This window comes from Pelophylax lessonae (genome assembly GCF_965119305.1).
Source record: "Pelophylax lessonae genome assembly, chromosome: 1".
NCBI classification, from domain to species: domain Eukaryota; kingdom Metazoa; phylum Chordata; class Amphibia; order Anura; family Ranidae; genus Pelophylax; species Pelophylax lessonae.
In genome coordinates this window covers 690,457,636-690,479,638 of record NC_138768.1, presented here as the reverse complement: position 1 = coordinate 690,479,638, position 22,003 = coordinate 690,457,636, and the positions used below count along the sequence as shown (strand labels likewise).

Sequence of the window (22,003 nt, the reverse complement as noted above, 5' to 3'; positions counted from 1 at the left end):
GTCGCACGGCCACGCAATTGTCCGTTAAATTCACGCAGTGCCGAATCGCAAAATAGGCCCTGGTCAGGAAGGGGGTAAAAACTTTTCCGGGGCTTAAGTGGTTAAAAAAACTTGGATAATCAATATTGCTTTTTTTCTCCCTTTCTTTTCCTTAGCTGAGGACTCACTTTGTCACTCCCCTGGTGGAACTTTATTAGATGGATTGGGTGGTGGGCGGTTTTCTCTGGTAGTAAGTAAACACCTCCACCACATCCACCATCATAGACATTAGGAACAACACAGATCCACATTGTGTCTTTAAACAACACCACCACACAATGTTAGCACATTTCTTTTGGCAAAATTATGTTACTTGCTGGTAACTTTAGTTTATTTAGATATCCAAGCATATACCCATCCTAACTGGTACTAACCCCTGGACCCTCAGGGTACTAAACACATTCAATACTCCCCATCATCTCATATTTAGTCCATATACCCTATAATCCAATAATGGAGACTTTACTTACTTTAGGATCGCCTTCTAGAGAGTTTTTCCCACAGCTATGAATTCAGCCATACATTATAGAAATGCACACAAACACATACAGTGGTTTGCAAAAGTATTCTGCCCCCTTGAACTTTTCGATCTTTTGCCACATTTCAGGCTTCAAACATAAAGATATAAAACTGTAATTTTTTGTGAAGAATTAACAACAAGTGGGACACAATCATGAAGTGGAATGAAATTTATTGGATATTTCAAACTTTTTTAACAAATAAAAAACTGAAAAATTGGGCGTGCAAAATTATTCAGCCCCCTTAAGTTAATACTTTGTAGTGCCACCTTTTGCTGCGATTACAGGTGTAAGTTGCTTTAGGTATGTCTCTATCAGTTTTGCACATCAAGAGACTGAAATTTTTGCCCATTCCTCCTTGCAAAACAGCTCGAGCTCAGTGAGGATGGATGGAGAGCGTTTGTGAACAGCAGTTTTCAGTTCTTTCCACAGATTCTCGATTGGATTCAGGTCTGGACTTTGACTTGGTCATTCTAACACCTGGATATGTTTATTTGTGAACCATTCTGTGACGAGACCAACCTCGCCACATTGCATTGGAGGAGCCTGGTTGCCCGCCTGCTGCCTTTGGATTATGGACCGGCAGCTAAAGGGTTAATTTTACGGTGCAGAAGGATTTATTTCTCCCTTTCTGCACAGCCGTTCGAATCTACCGAACAAACAGCCCCTGGTTCTAATTCGTATGGATTTGGTGAATGCAGGGTGACCAGGAGGGTGTTGAACACTGAAAATATAGTTTGGACTACTACAAATGAGACAGTCATATTCAGGAAAAATGTCTCCCTTGTAATATGAAGATTTTTGTTCCCATTTGCCATGAGGTCTCTGAACAGGAAGTCAACTCCTAATATGGTCATTACAGGAAGTTCTGAGGAGACGAACTGTCTGAGGTGGCCCTCCATTCACCTATTGTCAGGTGTGCTAATGACCTCACCTGTTGTCTGCTAAGGGATGTATTGACACTCAGAGTAATGTGTATTGAGGGCTCGTTAGGGAACCATTGTTCTGTGTCTGACTATTGTGCACAATGATTGCCCCCTGGGGCTTCTGTCTCCTTGCATTGGTCAAAGCTATCTGACCAATCCCTGTTGACTCATTTTCAATTCCTCATTTGCATGGCTAAAAGAGGACCTGAATGAGAACTGCAGGTACTGTGCAATTGACCAATGGGAAAGCGGTTGTTGGGGGAAGGATGTTCCAATTTCTGTATAAAAGTGTGCTGTGTTCTTCCAATAAATGTTGTTGTTGTTCCTGTTTTACCCTCAACTCGGAGCTTTGTCTCGTTCTTGGGGGGATTCACTGTATGCTGTTGGAGACTGATTGCTAGGAGTGTAAGCTGATGTATGCTTTTCCTGTTCGTCTGCTAGCAGCTATTCATGAGGTTCCAGGTTGGAGTGCTCTTTTGTATCCAGTTCGGGAGTTTGGTGTTCTGCAGTAGCTGTGCCTGTCTCTCAGAAAGGGGCATATCGCCTAAACGGATTTTAACCCCTTGTCTGCTGAAACGGTCCGTTACACATTCCATTGTAGATTTTGCTTTATGTTTTGGATCATTGTCTTGTTGGAAGACAAATCTCTGTCCCAGTCTCAGGTCTTTTGCAGACTCCATCAGGTTTTCTTCCAGAATGGTCCTGTATTTGGCTCCATCCATCTTCCCATCAATTTTAACCAGCTTCCCTGTCCCTGCTGAAGAAAAGCAGGCCCAAACCACGATGCTGCCACCACCATGTTTGACAGTGGGGATGGTGTGTTCAGGGTGATGAGCTGTGTTGCTTTTACGCCAAACATAACGTTTTGCATTGTTGCCAAAAAGTTTGATTTTGGTTTCATCTGACCAGAGCACCTTCTTCCACATGTTTGGTGTGTCTCCCAGGTGGCTTGTGACAAACTTTAAAAAACACTTTTTATGGATATCTTTAAGAAATGGCTTTCTTCTTCCATAAAGGCCAGATTTGTGCAGTATACGACTGATTGTTGTCCTATGGACAGAGTCTCCCACCTCAGCTGTAGATCTCTGCAGTTCATCCAGAGTGATCATGGGCCTCTTGGCTGCATCTCTGATCTCTGGCCTTATCCTTGTATGAGCTAAAGGTTTAGAGGGGCGGCCAGGTCTTCGTAGATTTGCATTGGTCTGATACTCCTTCCATTTCAATATTATCGCTTGCACAGTGCTCCTTGGAATGTTTAAAGCTTGGGAAATCTTTTTGTATCCAAATCCGGCTTTAAACTTCTCCACAACAGTATCTCGGACCTGCCTGGTGTGTTCCTTGTTCTTCATGATGCTTTCTGCTCTTTAAACTGACCTCTGAGACTATCACACTGCAGGTGCATTTATACGGAGACTTGATTACACACAGGTGGATTCTATTTATCATCATTGGTCATTTAGGTCAACATTGGATCATTCAGAGATCCTCACTGAACTTCTGGAGAGAGTTTGCTGCACTGAAAGTAAAGGGGCTGAATAATTTTGCACGCCAAATTTTTCAGTTTTTTATTTGTTAACAAAGTTTGAAATATCCAATAAATTTCATTCCACTTCATGATTGTGTCCCACTTGTTGTTGATTCTTCACAAAAAATTACAGTTTTATATCTTTATGTTTGAAGCCTGAAATGTGGCAAAAGGTTGCAAAGTTCAAGGGGGCCGAATACTTTCGCAAGGCACTGTGTGTATATATATATATATATATATATATATATATATATATATATACATGTATTCACCATTTATTTTATATCACAGCAGGATTGTTTTACTAATTCCAGGTCATTGTAAGTTTTGGTTTTCGATTTTTTTGTACATTCAGAAAATATCCTTAATTCATAGTTTATTTTGCTCACCAAGTATGTATTTTTGTTTTTTTGTATTTATGCATTTCTTTATCCTTACATTTGATATATTCTTTTTATTTGTATTATATTGGCATTACTTGTTGGTATCCAAGCTCCCTGATAGAGTGATTTGCATTCTCTCCGCTTGATGGCACTGGCATTGCATGTTGGTATCCAGGCTTTCTGATGGAGTAATTTGCACTCTCTCCGCTAGATGGCACTGCATACCTAACATATATAAGGCACCTTCTAGTTTAAATGTATTAGCTTGAAAAAGGAGCACACGCTGACAGCCATCACCCAGTGCGTATGCTCCGAAACGCGTCTTGAGCACATCGGTGACGCCTACACAGAAGACAATGTGGTCCAGCCTGCTGTTCAGTCCTCGGTCCCATCATCCGCCACCTCTTCCGCATCCTGCTGGCCAGGACAGTGCTACGGGCAGCAGTACAGGACCCAGAAGGCAGCCCGATGCAGACTCTGACCACCGGAGTTCGCTATGTGCCTGTATTCATATTTATTATGTGAGTTTTTTCCTCCTTTATTATTAAATTCACTATAGTCTACACTCAGAGGCGCCTGCTCTTTCTCCTATTTCCCCATCAAGCTCTGCCCACCCTTACTATGAAACTCCTTGACCATGCCCCAGTCCAGTATGGACACTATGACCTTAGTGCCTATGACACCCTTTATGAATTCCACAGTATGTATTTTATCAATTCTAAAGATAGATTAACCTGCTTTAAGAAACAGGGCGATGAAAAGATCTATTATGTTTAAGATAACAATGTACTCTGGTAGCCCCCAAATCCTAAGATTCACTTTGGCTTATGTTCCTCAATTAAATTCCTCAAGCTCTAAGGCATCAATCCTGTCTTTATGGGGGTCTATTTCGGTTTATCAGTTTCACTAATCTCGTCAGTTTTGTGCCTCAGATTGTTTGTTCTTTGGGGCATGTACAGTATATCAGCTGCCTTAAGCAACTTTGCCCATACTAGATGGCTTTGCCGGTGCTGTAACTGCACTTATGATTAGGTCAAGTTTATAATACATTAAGAAAACTCACCAAAAGTCATTATACTTTTGTAAGTTTATCAATGTGCTCATTTGCATTAAGCAAGCTCAAGCTGGAACCGGCTGACACTCGGAACGTGTGTAATTCCGAACGTGTGTAACTGTCTGACTTCTGTCGAACAGTCATGTTGGAAAACCAATTATCAGTGTATTCTGATGGGGAGGGAGTCCCTCTTGTCAGAATACAATAGCGCAGTGGGAGAGATTCCTGCATACACATCCTTTGTGTTGATGCAAGGATCTGTCAGTTTTTGTTTTCTTCAACCCGCTGGTATACCCTGCTTTAGAGGACTCAACTGTACAACAAAATATAACTGATTGGCTTTCAGTGATGACCCTCCGACACCTAGTCAAAGTCTAGCTGTACAGGGAATTACAAGAAACTAGCAAAAAGACAGATCCAAGCATATATACTGACTGTGTTTAAAATACATTTAAAGGGAAAATATGGTGCCTTCTCTGAGGCATTCAGTTATGTGTGCTATCATATCTGTCCTGCCCCTAACAGGACAGATGTTTTCTTCTCATTAGAAGAGCATGACTCCTTTTTGGCTGCAAGCTAGGATATGTAATATATTCATAAGTAACTTTTGAGTCTGTAAAGCTGAAAGTAAACAAAAAAAATGTAGCCCTGAACATACTAAGAATAAACATAAACATAATAAACTGTACATTTTTCATGCCTTATACAGTTCATATAGCTAAACGTGTAACCTTGTGCAGAGCAAGCTTTAACAAAGCATTGCCAAAGCTTCAGTGTTTTTCTTTGAAATGACCCTGTCAAGTAAGGGGCTGCCATTGCTGGCCTTCTTCTAAAAAAATACTTTTGAGTTATAGACCTTGAACAAACTCTGAATGCCAGAATTCTATATCTCTAAATTTGTTTCAGATCTGTGACTCAGAAATCATTAAAGCCAGGGCCATAGATAAGGGGATACCACCAGTCCTCCTGTACAGGGCCCCAGCCAGCAGGAGGGCCCAGGCAGCAGGGAAACTCAGATATGGGCAGGCAGGGTGATTGATACGGCAGGGGAGCAATTACTAGAACCGATCCCCTGTATGGCTCTTAATGCTGCAGCTGAAAGCCAACTGGAGGGAGAGGGGAAGAAGCTGTCTTCCAGCTGCTGCAGAGAGAGCCATACAGGGGATCAGTTCTAGTAATTACTCCCCTTACCTTGGCACACCAATCACCCTACCTGCCCCCGCAGCGCTGCTGGCTTCCCTCCTCTCCTTCCCGCTTGTAGCTGCAAGCACACAATAGGATCCTTCAAGATTGAGAGTGGGGGAAGGGCTAGGTAAATATGTTATATTTACCAGCCCCTTCTTTTCCTGAATGAACACAATGAGTGATCAGTACTGATCATCACTGTGCTCATTCATAACTGAAACATTGACTGTATGGGGCCCTGTGTCAGGTTGTCTGTATGAGGCCCCGTGGTTTCTAACAGCAGCCCTGATTTAAGCACAACTGAAGTCATCACTTAAAACATATCCCATATGGGAGCTCACCTATAAAAATGTCTATTGAAAGTTGGTAAGACCCCATATAGATTGGCATATAGGTTTTCTTCTGAATTGTCTGGATTTCCTGATGACATTGGCAGAGAAAGTGCCAGGAAGTATATTGGATTGGATTACAAGATGGTACTAGCTTCGGTGGCTGGACTGGTAGCACAGCCTAGGGTAACTGGGATAGTTTGCTGCCCACATCATTGAACACTGCTCTAATGTTGTTAAATCATCCCCTGAATCCAGTATGATTCCTTCATCTGAATTCCACTGATTCCAGAAGAGAAGAATGACATGAAGTTCGGCTGAAGGAGCCAGTAATAGCTGTAGGGGACCATGGAGACTGACACTTCTGGATGTGCTGGTTTTCTTGCAGATTTCAAAAGGATATTTACAGACATAGGAGCACAGTTTAGTGGCACTGGCAATGGGATTGGTAACTATTTACTGTCTTTTTTTGAGAGAGCTTTGCCAGGCATGTTATGTGCAGTGACAGGGTTACTTCAAGGCACCCATTACCTGCGGTTTGGGGATGTAATTCACATGTTAATGTGAGTGCTGACCATCTTAAAAACAAAAGCTGCTATCATGCTTTTAGAAAGGTAAGAATATGTGATGCAAAGGAACAGTGTCTTACATAGTATGGGAGATTAGACCAATACATTTAATACACTATTCAAAAGCTGGCTGAAGTCTACTAGCAGCTTGTTTAAAGTGACAGCAATTCCATTATGATCTGTGCTTAACATCCCAAATTGCTGCTGAAGAACCTTTTAAAGGCTTCAGGAAAGCTGCTAACGGCTTGTTAAAAGCTTTGCAAATACTTTGTAAAAGCTTGCTCCACACACACTGTTTTTTTTCGCAAGCTAAAAACAATTATGATTTATTTTACAGAGATATGTAACTGAAATTAGTCATTTATTTTAAGGAATATGTAACTGGATTATATGGTGATCTTTTCTTTCGGCCTGGAGTTCAGCTTTTACCATTTGAAATCACTGTTCCATGACTAAAAGTAACCTTATCTTAGTTTTGAATAATAATCTCCCTTGCAATTGAGCCTGCAGAGACTCTCCTTCTCACTTTGCATCTCTCTGCTGATTCTCCATATATTTATGGAAAATATATTAGGAGGGAGACTTAAGCAGTATGGTTGCCATCAAAGGGGCGGTTCCATCTGGGGTGCCCTATGTACAGAGTGCAGGATTCAGGAGTGAGTTACTTACAGGGTGCTGAGTTCAGGGGTGTGTTATGTACAGAGTGCAGGATTTAGGGGTGTGCTATTTACAGGGTGCAGGATTCAGGAGTGCGATACATACAAAATGCAGATCTTAGGGGTGCTCAATGTACAGATTGTAGGGTTTTGGGGGGTTGCTATGTATAGAGTGCAGGGTTAAGGAGTGCTTTACATACAGGGTGCTGAGTTCAGGGGTGTGCTGTGTGCAGACTGCAGGGTTTAGGAGTGCGCTATGCACAGTGTGCAACCCCAACCCCAAATCCCTGCCCCAAAGCTTCCTTGCATCTCTGTTTCCTACCTGGCCCGGATCTAATACCCCCTGGTGTAGCCGACTCTGCCTCGCCTTGCAGAGAGATTGTTCACTCTCTCAGAATCTGGAGCTGTGAATGCCTATAGGAATATGTTAGTTCCAGGAACTATTGAGAGCAAAGCTGTTTCTTGTAAACACAGAATGCTCCCAAGTGACAGCTGGGAGTGGGGAGCATGAGCAGGGGATGAGAGCCGGATGTAGCAGAAAGGAGGTCCAACACGTCACAGTGCAAAACTGGGTGCGAGGGCCACAGGACAAGATCTGGCAGGCCGGATTGACCCACAGGCCTTGTGTTTGACATATGTGCTGTAGATAAACCCTCAAGCTACGTAACTTTTTACTTGATCCTCTGACAAATGATATCAAAGACAAAATCAGATAATGTGTTTGCTAGCTTTACTTTGCACCCATTGAACGTTGTAGAATGGTGGTAGTGTTGCAGAAGCACTGAGACATTATTATTGGGGATGCACAATAAAACATTCCATAAATCATATATGGGCAAGTAAAGGCTTCTGATTACCCTTCTTATAAACCAGCTTTGAGCACTAAAACATATTGCTGTATGCAACCTAGATAGACTGACACAATGGAGAAAGCAGGTGAGTACAATGTAATGAATATAATATATATAGTATACTGTATATATATATATAAAATAAAAGGTTGTACTCATCTGCTTTCTCCATTGTGTCAGTCCATCTAAGGTGGATGCAATTTTTTTTTTTAGTGATTAACCTCTTCTTGATAAGCGTATGTGGATATGTGGCCTCACAAAAGTGGCTCCTTATCTGTGGAGCAACATATATGCGTACCTGTGTTTGTGCTGAGAGCATGCTGCACAACTCACTCCCAGCACAGAAACTGTGCTCTCATCGAGAGCCCTAGGTCCTGTGATAACATTCGGAAACCAGGAGGCCTGGTTCCAAATCACCTGATTACTGTGATAGCCTCTGGTTGGTTGGCTATTACAGTGATAGGTCACTGTTCAGCCTGTTCTTGTGTTTTTGCTCCTCTTGAATCGGGAATTGTATTAGATACAGGCTATGTTATATAACACATTTTATCTTTTTACCCTTGTTAGATGAGAAAACTGTTAACAAAGCAGTGTGTGTTAAAAAAAAAAAAAAAAAAAAAAAATCAAATGTCATGGTCAGTGTATTTTAGGTAGGATTTAAAAAAAAAAAAAAAAAAAGCATTTTTTAAATTTAATATCAGTGTCAATTAGTGTCAGTGTGTTTTAGGTAGGATAAAAAAACAAAATGCACAATATTTTTAGGCCCTGCTATGGGTAAAAACAATGATATACACATATGTGTGACATACACAACTTGGTGTTGAGTAGGGATGAGCCGAACACCCCTGTTTGGTTCGCACCAGAACATCTCGAACAGGGAAAAGTTCTAGCGAACATGCAAACTATGTCTATGGGACACGAACATGAACAAACAAAAGTTCTCATTTTAAAGGCTTATATGCAAGTTATTGCCATAAAAAGTGTATGGGGACCCGGGTACTGCCATGGGGGACATGTATTAATGCAAAACAAAATTTAAAACAATCATTTTTAAAGTGGCAGTGATTTTAATGATACCTAAAGTGAAACAATAAAAATAAAAAATTCCTTAAATATCGTGCCTGGGGGGTCCCCTTAGTGTGCCTGTAAAGTGGCACATATGTACGATGTATGGAGCCTGCTGCAACAATACTGACATTTCTAAAGGAAAAAATGTAATTTAAAATGAGCGAGCATCCCCCTCCTACTCCTGAACCATACCAGGCCACATGCCCTCAACATGGGGGTGGTGCATTGGGGCAGGAGGGCTCCCCCTTGCCCCAAAGCACCTTGTCTCCATGTTGATGGGGACAAGGGCCTCTTACCAACAACCCTGGGCTGTGGTTGTCGGGGTCTGCGGGGCTACATCAGCCGATGGCACTGCCCCCTTCTGTCGTCAGAAGGGGCGGCGCAACCAGGTGACGTAGCCAGGTGGTCCCACCTGTTGCCTATATAAGAACTGTCAAAGCGCAGATCAGGCAGATGGCGGGGGGGCCTCCCAAGAGATGGAAGCGTTTTTTATTTTTTCTATTTTTTGGGTCCGGTGGGCGTTGTGATTGATGATGGATTTACATCAAGGGTTATTTTTTCTTATTAATAAATGACTTGTCAAAAACCGTTTCCTTTCTTTTTGACACTTTTTTGGTGAATGGGTAGGGGTACTATGTACCTGATACCCATTCACATAGGGAGGGGCCGGTATCTGATTCGGATTCTGATAAGCCCACACCTGCTGACCCCGACAACCACTGACCAGGGTTGTTGGAAAGAGGCCCTTAACCCCATCAACATGGGAACAAAGTACTTTGAGCAGCACCCCAAAGCACCCTCCCCATGTTGAGGGCAAACGGCCTGGTATGGTTCAGGAAGGGGGCTGCTCGCTTGTTTCCCCCCCCCTTTCCTGGCCTGCCAAGCTGCATGCTTGAATAAGGGTCTGGTATAGCTTTTAGGGGGGACCCCATGCCGTTTATTTATTTATTTATTTTTTCATTTTGGCGTTGAGGTACCCATTAAAATCTATACCAGACCCAAAGGGCCTCATATAGATTTGGGGGGGGGTCCCACACTTTTTTCTTAAAACTGTCATGTGGGTTCCCCTTAAAAGCCATACCAGACCCAAAGGGTCCCCCAAGCAGTTTTTACCCGCTTTTTTTTTTTAATTTACATTTTTTTTAAAATTCAACTCTCAGCAGGGACGGCTTAACAACCTATTGACTTTGCGCTCAGCGGGTGAATATCCCGCTAAGTGCCGAGAAAGTTCAGGTGTTAGGTAAGTACCTGAATGGGCGATGTTCATACAGTTTAACTAATGTATGTCAAAGTTGAGTCCTTGAATTGGTTTATAAGAAGGGTAACCAGAAGCCTTCACTTGCCCAGAGAAATACAATGCACTAAGCTCTTTAAAGTGGTTGTAAAGGTTGTCATTTTATTTTAAATAACAAACGTGTTATATGTTTTGCACAGAGCAACCCAGATCCACTTCTTTTTGGGTTTCCTCTCAGCCTTAATGACTCTTCCCCCTGCCAAATGCCACCAATAGAAAACCTCTTGCACTTGAGTAGGCATGCTCCTTAGTCATGCTCAAGTGAATGGACATTGTCCATTCACACACAGTGCATGACTTGGGCCCGACCCCCACTTTATTATAATTGGCTTATTGGGTTATTGGGTGTGATTAACAGCAGCAGGAGCCAATGACACTGATTTTTTCAAACAACTCCCAAAGCTATTTCTAAGATCAATTGACATAAATTAGTGCATAACCAAGTGACTATATTAGGAGTTCCTATTTAAGAAAATATGACAGCTCATTACAGCTGTTTTAATTCAAAATAATTGTGCAATGAAATGCATCTAGGTGACAGGTGCTTGATGCCAATACTGTATATATATAGCCACTTACATCAAGTGATATCAAAACAAGAATTCTATTTAATAAAACAAACTCAGTTTCAATTGTAATCCCATTATCTTTAAATAAACTCATATATCATACTGAATTTTACAACTTTAAATAAAAGTTGCTACTGTCAAAAAAAAAGTTTCAAATAATTTGGCACATAACCGAACAATTTAACTGGTCAACCATACAAGATTTTTCATACATCGGGAACATTTACATTCATACAAACTGGCATTTGCAGATATAATATCATTGCAAGCGCTGTACAGGGTCTACAAGCACATAACAATTCAGAAATAATACACAATACACCTACAGATAAAGCATTATACGTACAGTATATGCTATGACTACGTTTACAATGTTCTTAGAGATCTTTTGTAACATATAATTAAAATGTTAAAGTTGTCAACTGACGTATCAAATTAGAGATGTATCTACAAGAAGATCTGTTTGATCATGTGCAAGAATTCTAAGGCAACAATTGTTGTTCAACAGGACACAGAGCTGAAGAGAAATGATTTTGTCATACATGTGTTTAGACTTCAGCACTAAGATACAGATGGACAAGTGAAACATTCATATTTCCACCTTGGCTGGCTCATTTATCCTTTCATTAGTGTCATTTTGTGGCTTCTTAATGGATATAGCACCATTGTAGAGAGTTCATCCAATAACAATTCATATATAAGCAGAATAATTTGTATAACCTTAGGATCAAGCGGGCTTCTTTTAGCAAATACGACTTACTTCTGCATTTAATAGAGTTTAAATGATAGTGGGCCTTTTCAATTCACACAATCCTAGCTATTATACATATTGATATTGTAAGGTGGAACTAATAACTGTTTTGCATTCCGCATTTCAGCTGACTGTTCCTGTTTAATTAACAGTTTTTTTTCCTTTGGAGAATAAGGAATCTGAGAAGTATGACAGATTTGCAAACCAGTAACAGGTCCCTGATTACATCTGGTGCAAAGGAACAGTGCATTACAACGCATGGCATAGTAGACCAGTAAATTGAAAACATCCTTTTCAGAATAGCATTCACGGAATGAATGTAGTGGAGAGGGGGGGAAATTTACATTCATATAAATGATGGTTACAACGATGGAACAAAACAGTTTCTTGGAAATAAAACAGGCGTCTGTGCAGAAACAAAGAGGCTTTAGGTTCCCAGGTCCTAGGCGTCGTTGTTTTACTGGATAAATGGAGGAATCCTGACTTGGTTTCAGATCATCTTCTTAAACATCTTCTCATTTTGTATTCCGCATGCCATTTTATTTGCATGATAAGCAGCCTGTCAAGCACAAAAGTCTAAGTCTAATAAATTCTGTGAACACATAAGTCTAAGGCCTGCAGGACCTTTTTCATCTTGGTTTTTTCTTCAGAGGCAATAGTCAGAAGGTATAGCTGTCCTTGGGGTGACTTTTAGCGAGTGGTGCAGATTGATTTTGCAAGAAACATTGACAAATGTCAAGCGAAGTATGAAAGCGCTTACGGAGAAATTCACAAAACTGACCTACAACGATTTCTACAGAGTATAAATTATTGTAATGACCTTTCTTTTACATATTGAAGTGTTTATTTTGATGCTGTGAACTGTCAAAATGTAAAATAGCTCAACATTTTAGGTCAAAGCCACCAGTTTAAATGACCATTTTCCATCACTATATTTAACACTTTGCTGGAAAATACAACAGAAAGAAATATCCAACATAATGTTTTTTATGGTCATTTTGGTGTAAATTCTCTCCACAGCCTCCCTAGCAGCATGCAATACCCTGTGTTCAATGTCAGTAAAGGTCATCAACCTGCCTATTTGTCAATGTCTTTTAGGTGCCGACATGGTCCAAACATGATCAGTGCAGTCTTTGCAATGATGCTCCACTTCTATTTACGATATAAAACATTTGCACTAATAACGTTAGTAAAAAAAATATTTCCTTCTCAAGTTCACGTACATATCCTATTATCTCCCATTGGGTTACAATGGATTCCTGTGTTATTTGGTGTGAAGGATATCTTGATACTTTACACTTTTGTATCGTATATGAAATCCCTTCTTGCTGATTGTATCATCAGTGTGAAAATGAATTAGTATTGCATCTCCAGTGGATATAATTTCTTCTGGGGGCTGAAATGAGAAACATATAAAAACATTTTAAAAATATTTCCATAACCATATCATCCTTAACTATAAATGTTAAAGCTCTTAAAATTAAAGCTGAACTCCAGACAAGCAGCTAAATACATATAGTAAATTGGAATGGTTTTACCACCAGAAAGTTTTCTAGTTTGCCAGTATTGTGAACCAGGTGTCTCTACCAGACAGTATAACCAGGTAATTTTTATTCAGTTTAGAGGCACAGCTTTGTCAAAGAAAATCATCATCCTACATAGGGCTGAATTCAAAGACACCCCCTGAAATCAAAGTTAAAAAATGATGCAGCAGGCTAGTCCATTTTGCTGAAATTTCATTGCAGCAACTCAAAATGGTACTCAGTAGTTTGTATGGCCCCACATGCTTGCATGCATGCCTGACAACGTTGAGACAACAGATAGTGTCCTAGGGTATTTCCTCCCAGATCTGGATGAGGGCATCACTGAGCTCCTAAACAGACTGAGGTGCAACCTGGCCGTGTTGGATGGACCGAAACATAATGTCCCAGAGGTGTTCTTTTGGATTTAGGTCAGGTGAGCGTGGGGGCAATTCAATGGTATCAATCCCTTCATTCTCCAGGAACTAGCTGCATACTCACGCTACATAAGGCCGGGCATAGTTGTGCACCAGGAGGAACCCAGGATCCACTGCACCAGCGTAGGGTTTTACAATGGGTCTAAGCATTTCTTCCCGATTCCTAATGGCAGTCAGGGTGCCATTGTCTTGCCTTGTAGACGTCTGTGCATCCCTCCATGGATATGCCTCCACAGACCATCACTGACCCACCACCAAACATGTCATGCTGAACGATCTCACAGGCAGCATAACGTTCTCCATGGCTTCTCCAGACCCTTTCATGTCTGTCACATGTGTTTAGGGTGAACCTGCTCTCATCTGTGAAAAGCACAGGGCACCAGTGGCGGACCTGCAATTCTGGTGTTCAATGGCAAATGTCAATCTAGCTAATTGGTGCCAGGCAGTAAACACAGGGCCCAGGCCACCCTCGTGAAGTCTGTTTCTGATTGTTTGGTCAAAAAGATTCACACCAGTGGCCTGCTGGAGGTCATTTTGTAGGGCTCTGGCAGTGTTCACTCTGTTCCTCCATGCACAAAGGAACTGATACCAGTCCTCCTGATGCATTAAGGACCTTCTAGGGCCCCGTCCAGCTCTCCTAGAGTAACTGCCTGTCTCCTGGGATCTCCTTTATGCTCTTAAGACTGGGCTGGGAGACACAGCAAACCTTCTGGCAATGGCACATATATATGTGCCATCCTGGAGGAGTTGGACTGCCTGTGCAACCTCTATAGGGTCCAGGTATCGTCTCATGCTATCAGTAGTGGCACTGACCATAGACAAATGCAAAACTAGTGAAAAACAGTCAGAAAAAATGAGTAGGGAAAAAATTCCAGTGGCCTCCACCTGTAAAACTATTTCTGTTTGGGGGGGTTGTCTCATTGTTACCCATCTAGTGCACCTGTTGTTAATTTTATTAACACCAAAGCAGCTGAAACTGGTTAACAATCTCCTGCGCTACTCAACTGACCAGATCAATATCCCAGAAGTTTAATTGACTTGATGCTGTACTCTGATTAACAAGTGTTCCTTTAATTTTTTTAGCAGTGTATATATATATATATATATATATATATATATATATATATATATATATATATATATACAGTATATATATATATATTGTGACAGGAAGTCAGGAAAATCTATGGGTGTTGTCACTGACGGGAGATATATTTCTGCTTGGTTTAGACAATTCACTAATTGCTATCAGGTGTCGGCTGCAGAGGTAGGCAGGAAGGTGTACGGAAGTTGAGAACACTTTCAGCTGTTCAGAATGAGGCAATTAGGATCTCTATAACTTGTCCAAAGGGAGTCTATTGATTGCTGTCTCCTGAGGCTGTGTAAGCTGGGGAGAGCAGTCAGATGAGAGACTTCTAAAGGTGAGGTGTTGAATTTTTTTCTGTGTAAAGAAAACACAAATGGACATTTGAGTGTCTGCTGTAGAACCAGCAGGGTCTGCCCAAAGAGTAGGTTGGGAAGACTCCTTAGATAGGTTCCGGTGTGTGAGAAGGTAGACGCCCACAGTGGCCAGGATTTATTTTGTGTTTTGTTTTATTTTGATGTTTTTGCTGCATGCACTGTTTTGAAGAAATTGGACGAATAAACCATAAACTGTTGTTTTCAACCACTCCTCGGCTATCTCCCTGTGTGACGAACCCCCCCAAAAGGGGTTATCCACACCCGCTACCGAGCTAATCCCTCACATATGGTGGAGTGCCGCGGGCAGTTAAAGTAAACCCAAAAAAATGGAGGAAATACTGAAACAACTGATTATATCGAATGCAGCCCAACAGCAGGCAAATGCAGCTCAACAGCAGGCAAATGCGGATTTTCAGCGGAGCTTTGCAGCTCAACAACAAGCTCACCGAGAGGCCATTGAAGGCGTGGAACAGAGACACCAGCAGCAAATGGAGGCCATTGTGAAACAGCTTCAGAGACAGCAGACCGAGGTTGGGAGTCAGGCCAGTAACATACCGACTTTTCGGGTAAACCACTTATTGCCAAAGATGACTACAGATGAGGACCCTGAGATGTTTCTGACCACGTTTGAAAGAACAGCGGAGAAAGAGAGTTGGCCTAAAGAACAGTGGGCTGGACTAGTGGCCCCCCTATTAGCTGGAGAAGCCCAAAAGGCATATTTTGACTTGGAACTTGCAGATGCAAAAAACTATGATCGATTAAAAGTGGAAATATTGGCACGTTTTGGGGTAACCTTGGATGTCCGTGCTCAGCGGGTCCACAATTGGAGTTATCAGCTGAAGAAACCACCCCGGTCGCAGATGTATGACCTCATCCATTTGGCTAAGAAATGGCTGCAGCCAGAAATTCTGTCCGGACCAGAAATTTTGGAGCGAGTAGTCATGGACAAATTTCTTAGGTCTCTTCCTAACACCCTGCAGAAATGGGTAAGCCATGGTGGTCCGGAAACCGCAGACAAATTAGTAGACCTGGTCGAAAGGTACCTAACAACTGAGAATTTGACCTCTTTTTCCAGAGATGCACAGACTTTTCACCCCAAGACCAGACCCTCCCCACCTATAAGTAAGACTGCGTCAGGGGATGGGGGTGGAGAGAGGATCCAAAGAGCAACTCGAGGTGTTAGTAGGACTACTACTAATGTTTGGCGAGAGCGACCTGGAAGACCCATCCCACAGGAGAGGACTGGAAGGTTGATTTGTTACCGTTGCCGGGAAGAGGGACATGTAGCAGCAGTTTGCCCAGCGGTTTGCCCAGTGGATGATGAACCCATGCATTGTGACTTTCTGACAGAGAGACGACAGTCCTTTTTTGCAACCACATACACTGCAGTAAAGGGGAATGAGAAACCTTTATATAGAATGTGTTTAGATGGTAAAGATGTTGTGGTATTGTTGGATTCAGGTAGCCTGGTTACCTTAGTGAGAAGTGATCTAGTGGTGAAAAAAAACGTACATCCTAGGAAAATGGCGGTAGTTTGTGTACATGGGGACACTCGAGAATATCCGGTGACTACAGTTTCCTTTGAAACCTCCCTCGGTAACTTGTGTCACCAAGTGGGTTTAGTTCCCAAACTGCCACATGACGCCATTGTGGGAAGGGATTTCCCAAAATTCTGGGAACTCTGGGATTGCCCAGATTCCCCAGTAGGTGGTTCTTCTGAGCCTGAACCATCTACTCCAGAATCCTCTAACTGTGAGGATTATCCTGAGTTTCCGTGCTCAGTCTTAGCCGGGGAAACACCAGTCCCTAGGGAGGAGCCTGCTACCTCAGAAGAGGAACAGCGGCCGTTAGGGTTGGATGACCTTAAAGTGCACCGAGAAAATTTTATCACTGAGCAATTGAGGGACCCCACATTGCTAAGAGCCCGGGAGAATGTAGTGAAGATAGATGGGGAGCTAGTTAACCCAGACGAGAGGATTGCCCTCCCTTACTTCATTATTGAGAGGGACCTCTTATATCGAGTGTCACAGAGGATAGAGGACACTGTTGAGCAACTGGTAGTGCCTAAACCGTACCGCAAGATGGTTTTGGAACTGGCCCATGGGCACATTCTTGGGGGACATTTGGGAGCAGAAAAAACCCGGGAGAGAATCACCCAGAGGTTTTATTGGCCTGGGATCACTAAGGAAGTGGAATTGTACTGCTCTTCCTGTCCAGTGTGTCAGATTAATGCACCCATGCCCCATTTCCGTAGTCCTTTGGTACCCCTGCCCATTATCGAGGTTCCTTTTGAGAGGATCGCCATGGATTTGGTTGGGCCCTTACTGAAGTCCACAAGAGGGCACCAGCACATCTTGGTGATAATGGATTATGCCACCCGTTACCCAGAAGCGATTCCTCTCCGAAATACCTCTGCTAAAACCATAGCCAAGGAGTTATTTCAAGTTGTCACCCGGGTGGGTCTACCTAAGGAAATCCTAACTGACCAGGGCACCCCGTTTATGTCCAGGGTGACAAGAGAACTTTGTAAACTCCTGAAAGTGACCCAGTTACGTACCTCAGTATATCACCCTCAAACAGATGGGTTAGTGGAGAGGTTTAATAAAACGTTAAAACAAATGTTGAGGAAGGTGGTGGATAAAGACGGAAAGAATTGGGATTATCTGCTCCCTTATCTGATGTTTGCCATAAGAGAGGTTCCCCAATCATCCACAGGGTTCTCTCCGTTTGAGTTGCTGTATGGGAGGCACCCCCGGGGCCTACTTGACATTGCCAGGGAAACATGGGAGAGTGAGAGTTCCCCTCATCGAAGTGTGATTGAGCATGTTGCTCAAATGCAAGATAGAATTGCCCAAGTGATGCCGATTGTGAAGGCACATTTAGCCCAAGCCCAGTTGGCTCAACAAAGGATTTACAATCGTGGGGCCCAGGTCCGTTCTTTTGCACCTGGTGATAGGGTGTTGGTGTTGGTCCCCACGGTCGAAAGTAAATTCCTAGCCAAATGGCAGGGGCCCTATGAAGTATTGGAGAAAATAGGGATGGTGAATTATAAAATTAGCCAACCAGGAAGACGAAAACCTGAGCAGCTCTATCACGTGAACTTGTTAAAACCATGGAAGGATAGAGAGTCCTTGGTCGCTGAGACTACCCGAGTTTCTGCTCCAGTTCACCTGGCTGTCCCTGAAGTTGGGATAGCAGAGACTCTGTCCAAACTTCAGAAACAGGAGGTTAAAGAATTTGTGCTCCGTAATAGGGAGAAGTTTTCAGACCTGCCAGGTTGGGTCTCGGGAGTTAAACATGACATTATCACCACCCCAGGGGATAAGGTCAAGTTAAAGCCTTATAGAATTCCAGAAGCCCGGCGAGATGCCATTCGCCAGGAAGTAAAAAAAATGCTTGAGTTGGGGGTGATAGAAGAGTCAAATAGTGATTGGTCCAGTCCCATTGTCTTAGTGCCCAAACCAGATGGAAGTTGGCGGTTTTGTAATGATTTTCGCCGCCTGAATAAAATCACTAAGTTTGACACCTATCCTATGCCCCGCATAGATGAACTAATTGATCGCCTAGGCACTGCCCGGTACATGACCACGTTAGACCTTACCAAGGGTTATTGGCAAATTCCTCTCTCGGGGTCGGCCAGGGAAAAAACAGCATTTGTAACTCCAGACGGATCTTTCCAATATCGGAGGATGCCTTTTGGGTTACAGAATGCTCCTGCCACATTCCAACGCACCATGGATAAGACCCTTCGGCCTCATCTAGCCTATGCTGCTGCATACCTCGATGACGTGGTCATTCACAGTGAGGATTGGGACTCACACTTACCAAAAGTTCAGGCTGTGTTGGATTCCATCTGGAAAGCTGGGTTTACAGCCAATCCAAAAAAATGTACCATTGGGCTAGAAGAGGCGAAGTATCTGGGGTATACCATTGGTAGAGGTCTAATCAAGCCCCAAATAAACAAAGTTGAAGCTATTAAGGATTGGCCACGTCCCACCAGCAAGAAACAGGTTCGTGCATTTTTGGGGATTGCAGGTTATTATCGCCGTTTTATTCCCCATTTTGCCTCACAGGCTGCTTCCCTGACCAATCTGACCAAAGGGAAGGAGTCTGTCATGATCAAATGGACTCCCGAGGCAGAAACAGCTTTTCAGGCTTTAAAACAGGCCTTATGTAGCCAGCCAGTTTTAAAGTCGCCTGATTTTTCACGAGACTTTGTGGTCCAGACAGATGCATCAAATGTGGGTTTAGGAGCTGTACTGTCCCAGATTATCAATGGGGAAGAACACCCTGTTATGTACCTCAGCCGAAAGTTGAAGGCCCATGAAGAGAATTATGCCACCATTGAGAAAGAGTGTTTGGCGGTGAAATGGGCCTTGGATTCTCTCCGATACTACCTCCTGGGTAGACAGTTTGAACTGGTGACGGATCACGCCCCATTGAAGTGGATGGCACAGAACAAGGAGACCAATAGGAGAATAAATAGGTGGTTTCTGGCCCTTCAGGAGTTTAGTTTTGTGGTAACGCATCGCCCCGGTGTTCAAATGGGGAATGCAGATGGTTTGTCCCGTGCACATGCGTGCCTGTCAACCTGTGTCCCAACCCTAGGGTTGAAACAAGAGGGGGGGGTATGTGACAGGAAGTCAGGAAAATCTATGGGTGTTGTCACTGACGGGAGATATATTTCTGCTTGGTTTAGACAATTCACTAATTGCTATCAGGTGTCGGCTGCAGAGGTAGGCAGGAAGGTGTACGGAAGTTGAGAACACTTTCAGCTGTTCAGAATGAGGCAATTAGGATCTCTATAACTTGTCCAAAGGGAGTCTATTGATTGCTGTCTCCTGAGGCTGTGTAAGCTGGGGAGAGCAGTCAGATGAGAGACTTCTAAAGGTGAGGTGTTGAATTTTTTTCTGTGTAAAGAAAACACAAATGGACATTTGAGTGTCTGCTGTAGAACCAGCAGGGTCTGCCCAAAGAGTAGGTTGGGAAGACTCCTTAGATAGGTTCCGGTGTGTGAGAAGGTAGACGCCCACAGTGGCCAGGATTTATTTTGTGTTTTGTTTTATTTTGATGTTTTTGCTGCATGCACTGTTTTGAAGAAATTGGACGAATAAACCATAAACTGTTGTTTTCAACCACTCCTCGGCTATCTCCCTGTGTGACGAACCCCCCCAAAAGGGGTTATCCACACCCGCTACCGAGCTAATCCCTCACAATATATATATATATATATATATATATATATACAGTATATATATATATATATATATATATATATATATATATATATATATATATATATATTTTTATTCGTCTATTGAATTAAAAAAAAAAAAATAGAACTAGGAGCCGATTGGTTGCAATATCAGCATTTGAAACTTGCGTCCTCTCTTGACTTTCCCATGTAGCCACACTACAAAGAACTTCAGTGCTAATATGGGGCATTAATCAACAAGCAGTTACTGTTAAGGGTTTATTGCATTGCCAAAACACAACCCCTGAGTCATGTAAAACAGTATTGATTAGTGCTTAAAAGGTAGTAGAACAACCTTTTTCTTTATTATGTACACTTTTCTTGACACATTATTAATAAAGTACACAAAGAAAGGTAGCTTTGCTCCGAATAATTAACAAATGAATCTCCAAAGTTCCTCTTACCCCTGATCCACAGTATCGACCCAGTCTCATTGCTGATGTGTCATGGCCATCGAACAGCTCCATGTAATCATAGCCACAGTCGGCTTCCTCCTCCACCTCAAATGTTGGAAAGCTTAGCTCAACGCGAAGACCTCTTTCAGATACTAACAACCACTCACAATCTGCCTGGACAGGATAGTTGTTGTCACCAAACTGGGCGTGGGAGAACAGGTCTCTGGGCTTTGTTTCTGGTTTCAGTCTGCCGCCACACTCTGATGAAAAGAAATACAATTTACATGAATGGGTTCCTAACTAGATAGAGCTGACATAGTGATCACATCTTAGGGAACAATGCTGATTCTTTCCTGACCCATCAGTGGAGAACCTGGTTTGAAAGCCAAAAGACACCAGCTACACTGTCAGCTGGTAGCTCTGAAAGAGGAAAATGTTTATAAATATATACAGTAACTGGTATGGGGCAACATGTTGGGGGACATTTTGGTGAACAAGAACACGTTAAAGGGGTAGAGGGAAGAGTTCAAATATAAATCAGGTTTTTCACCTGGCTTTGACCTCATTAGTATAATTTTTCCTTAGGTCCTCTCCTAGTTGTCACTAGGAGAGGGAGGTTCAGACAGCAATAAAACACTGTCCAAAGCTTTAACCCTATCTCCCTCTAATAAAATGTACCTTGCCTGTGTCCTTTTTGGAGAGATTTTCATCACTTCCACTCCTGACAGGAAGTCAATGGAGGCCTCCCCAAAAGAAAAACACACAGCAATAAAAACTAAATATTGGCTCTAAAGGGCCATACACACTATAAGATTTTCTGAAGACTTTTTCCTTCAGATTTACCTTTTCTATGTAGTGCAAGGGCCTGCCATATTGCATACAAATTGAAAGTGTTTAGGTTTGACCTCATATTATCTGGTTTTGGTAAATCTAAAGGAAAAAGTCTTCAGAAAATCTTATAGTGTGTATGGCCCATAACATGTCCCTGCTCCATATAAAACAATATTTTGGCTTTGACTTTATAACGTAAAGTACATGTGACACAAACACTGGGCAGATTTTTATTTTAGCTTTGTGAATTTGGGACAGCAATAAAGGTGGATATTAGGCTAATGGTTCCTCGAGTTCCTAACCTTGTCACGTGAAATTACTAATCCTTCTGTTGCACCTTTTTATTAAAGATTGCAAAAACAAAATGTTGCAATCCTCATCAGTTTAT

General features: G+C 42.4%; 1 protein-coding gene across 1 annotated transcript in view; it reads right to left on the bottom strand.

Annotated features, from left to right (window-relative positions):
* Positions 1 to 11,024: 11,024 nt before the first annotated feature.
* Positions 11,025 to 22,003, bottom strand: part of TLL1 (tolloid like 1) — a 234,205-nt gene continuing 223,226 nt past the window's right edge. The window contains exons 20-21 of the mRNA XM_082268794.1: positions 20,794 to 21,044; positions 11,025 to 13,113 (exon numbers count right to left, since the gene is read on the bottom strand). Of these exons, the coding sequence (XP_082124920.1) occupies positions 12,982 to 13,113; positions 20,794 to 21,044 (383 nt within the window). The 3' untranslated portion in view covers positions 11,025 to 12,981. The remainder of the gene's footprint in view (positions 13,114 to 20,793; positions 21,045 to 22,003) is intronic.